The 3,306-nt window shown below is 38.0% G+C and overlaps 1 protein-coding gene across 1 annotated transcript; it reads right to left on the reverse strand.

Annotated features, from left to right (window-relative positions):
* Positions 1–222: 222 nt before the first annotated feature.
* On the reverse strand, positions 223–834 carry LOC138354905 (zinc finger protein 70-like). Its single transcript, XM_069309380.1, has one exon. It carries the CDS (start codon positions 832–834, stop codon positions 223–225), a length of 612 nt encoding a protein of 203 aa, XP_069165481.1.
* Between the last annotated feature and the right edge of the window lie 2,472 nt (positions 835–3,306).

Consider the following 3,306-nt stretch of genomic DNA (forward strand, 5'->3'; position numbering starts at 1 on the left):
GTAAGTCTTGAAGACTTACTGGATATAGTATATAAATGAAGGTACACCCAATTCAAAGTTGTAGTGAAAAGAAACAGTAATAAAAAATAAAAATACTTATTGATCTGAAACTTTTAATTTAGGTAATATTTTTTTTACACATAAGATGATCCCAAATCATTCACTGAGCATCCACTATTTTACACTTTCCGCTTCTTATTGTTTCCAGGAAACACTTCATCATCAAACTTCACTAATATGTCGTGGAATTGATGCCTTTTTCACTTTCTGCTTCTTGTTGCTCGCTTTGGCCTTGATTAGCTTTATTATTAAAGTGCACCAACATCTCTTCATATTTGAAAATTGACTAAATCTTTTCTCACACTCTTCACACCTGTGAGATGTATCACCTGTATGCACTCTTACACGTTTCTTATTTTCACGAAGACTGTAACTTTTGCCACAATCTTTACACTTATGAAGTTCATCCTTCAAATGTAGTAACATGTGTTTTTTCATATTGTGACGGTGTTTGAACTTTTTCGCACACTCAGGACACTCGTGACGTTTATCATCTGAATGTACTAACAAGTGTTGTTTCAAACTTGCAGGTGACTTGAACTTTTTTGCACACTCAGAACACTCGTAAGGCCTATCATCAGTATGTACTAAAAGGTGTTTTCTCAAAGTTCCAGGGCCCTTAAATTTTTTTGCACACTCAGAACACTCGTAAGGCCTATCATCAGAATGTACTAACAAGTGTTGTTTCAAATTGCTAAGGTACCTGAATTTTCTTGAGCACTCGAGACACTCGTGAGGCTTATCAACAGTACGAATCATTACATTGGTTTCCATATCTCCAAGTTAATATGAAAGCGATTATGTTCCCGTAAGTTCAGGAATTGTTCAATATCTCGTGCAGATGATGATTCACAATAACGTGGCTGAAGAAATCTTGACCAAACTACACACCATGAGATGAGACGACGAAGTTTCTGCCCGTCCTGGACCGTTATGAAGTCGCTAGTGAAGAGGACATAAGAGGCACGAGCATATGTAAGACAAGAGTGAGGTGAAGAGCAGGTAACAAGAGGTGAAAGGTAAGAACAAGAAAAAAAGGGGAGAGGGGACACGGGTGGGATGGGTGAAGGAGAGATGAGAAAGTAAAAAAAAGAGAGGTAAGCTGATGAGAACATAAGAATGAAGGTAATTGCAGAAGGCCTATTGGCCCATACGAGGTAGCTGCTATATATATCCACCCAAGAGGTAGCAACTATTTATATCCACCCAAGAGGTAGCTACTATTTATATATCCACCTAAGAGGTAGCTGATATTTATTTCCACCCAAGAGGTAGCTACTATTTATATCTACCCAATCTCATTCAAATATATGTTTAACCTCCGCTTCAAACAATCAATTAATACTACTTCTATTATGTTACGCGAACCCTGTTACCGAACAAGTATTTACTCTGGTCTTTCATAAATCGAAACTTATCAAATTTATACCATTGTGTTCTGTTCTGTCTTGTGTTGATACTTTCATTACCCTATTACTATCCCTTTTGTTATGGACATTCATCCAATTGTACACCTCTATCCTGTCACCCTTAATTCTTCACCTTTCTAAAGAATGTAATATAAGCTATGTCGATCTCTATTTTTTCGGGCTCACCATAGCCCGTACTACATGGACACTTCGTTCTGAGTAGCTAAATCTAAAACAACAACATCTTTTTTTTGCAGGATAAGAACATAGGAACAAAGGTAACTGCAGAAGGCCTATTGGCCCATACTGGGCAGCTCCTATTTATATCCACCCAATCCCACTCATATACATGTCTAACCAGCGCTTGAAACAATCGAGGGACCACACCTCCACTACGTTTCCAAGTAGTTGGTTCCACAAATTAACAACCCTATTACCGAACCAGAATTTACCCAAGTCTTTTCTAAATCTAAGCTTATCCAATTTACACGCATTGTTTCGTGTACCTTATTATTATCCCCTTTGTTATGTCCATTCATTCACTTGAAAACCTCTATCATGTCACCCCTAACTGTTCGCTTTCCCAGTGAATGCAATTTAAGCTTTGTTAATCTTTCTTCACATGAAAGATTTCTAATTTGGGGAATTAATTTTGTCAGCGTATGCTGGCCACGTTCAAGTGAATTTATATCCATTCTAGAGTACGGCGACCAAAACTGAACTACATAATCTAAACGGGGCCTAACCAGAGCAAGATATAGCTGAAGAACCACACCAGGTGTCTTGTTACTAACGCTTCGATAAATAAATTCCAGTATCCTATTTGCCTTATTACGAACATTCATGCATTTATTTGTTTGGAACATTCGTGCATTGATCCTTTGGTTTTAAAATCTTACTGATCATAACTCCCAGATCCCTTTCGCAATCCGACTTCGCAATTTCAGCACCATCTTGCTCGTATCTTGTAACTCTATCATCATTACCTAGACTCAAAACTTTACATTTATCAGCATTAAACTGCATCTGCCAATCTTTTGACCATTTCAAAACCCTATTTAGATCAACTTGAAGTGATAGTGAGTCGTCTTCCGTGTTAATTTCCCTACCGAATTTTGTATCATCGGCAAATTTGCAAATGTTGAAACTTAAACCTGAATCTAAATCATTTATATAAATATTATAAACAACAGAGGTCCCAATACAGAGCCTTGAGGCGTTCCACTTACATTATCCCACTCTGACTTAACACCATGCACACTAGCTGACTCTGTTTCCTTTGGTATAGCCATACACTATTCCCTCTTAATATAGCACCCCCAATACCATGAGCCTCTATCTTTTTAATCAGTATTTCATGTGGCATTGTATCAAAAACTTTACTAAAGTCAAGGTACACAATGTAGCGAGTAGATTATCCCAATAATATACTCGCTCCCGAGTAGATTATCCCAATAATATACTCGCTCCAAATGCATTGTTAATATTCCTGTCAACCTTTGGAGATGAATGAGGTGAGGCGTTGCCCGGGCAACATGGTGAGGTGTTGCCCGAGCATATAAGCAGCAGAATACCAAACATTAACCAGAGTCTACTTTCAAGTGTGGTCTAGAGCAGACACTTGCGAGATACTGTACCAACGCTCAGTGCGCTCAACTCACACCAACGTATCACCTGTGTACTTCTGTATACTTCGGCGACCAAATACATATATAGTATCTTAGTGTCTGTGTTTATTTGTCACCATACTTTACGTAACAATAGAACCGTTACAACAACATCGCAAACCTTACCACTATCAACTGCCTCAACTATGTTAGAATAAAAAGATAGCAAT

This window comes from Procambarus clarkii, chromosome 65 (assembly GCF_040958095.1).
Source record: "Procambarus clarkii isolate CNS0578487 chromosome 65, FALCON_Pclarkii_2.0, whole genome shotgun sequence".
In the NCBI taxonomy this organism is placed as follows: domain Eukaryota; kingdom Metazoa; phylum Arthropoda; class Malacostraca; order Decapoda; family Cambaridae; genus Procambarus; species Procambarus clarkii.

Excerpts from the sequence above, each read along its gene's own strand:
- LOC138354905 (XM_069309380.1), bottom strand. The coding sequence starts at position 834 with ATGGAAACCAATGTAATGATTCGTACTGTTGATAAGCCTCACGAGTGT.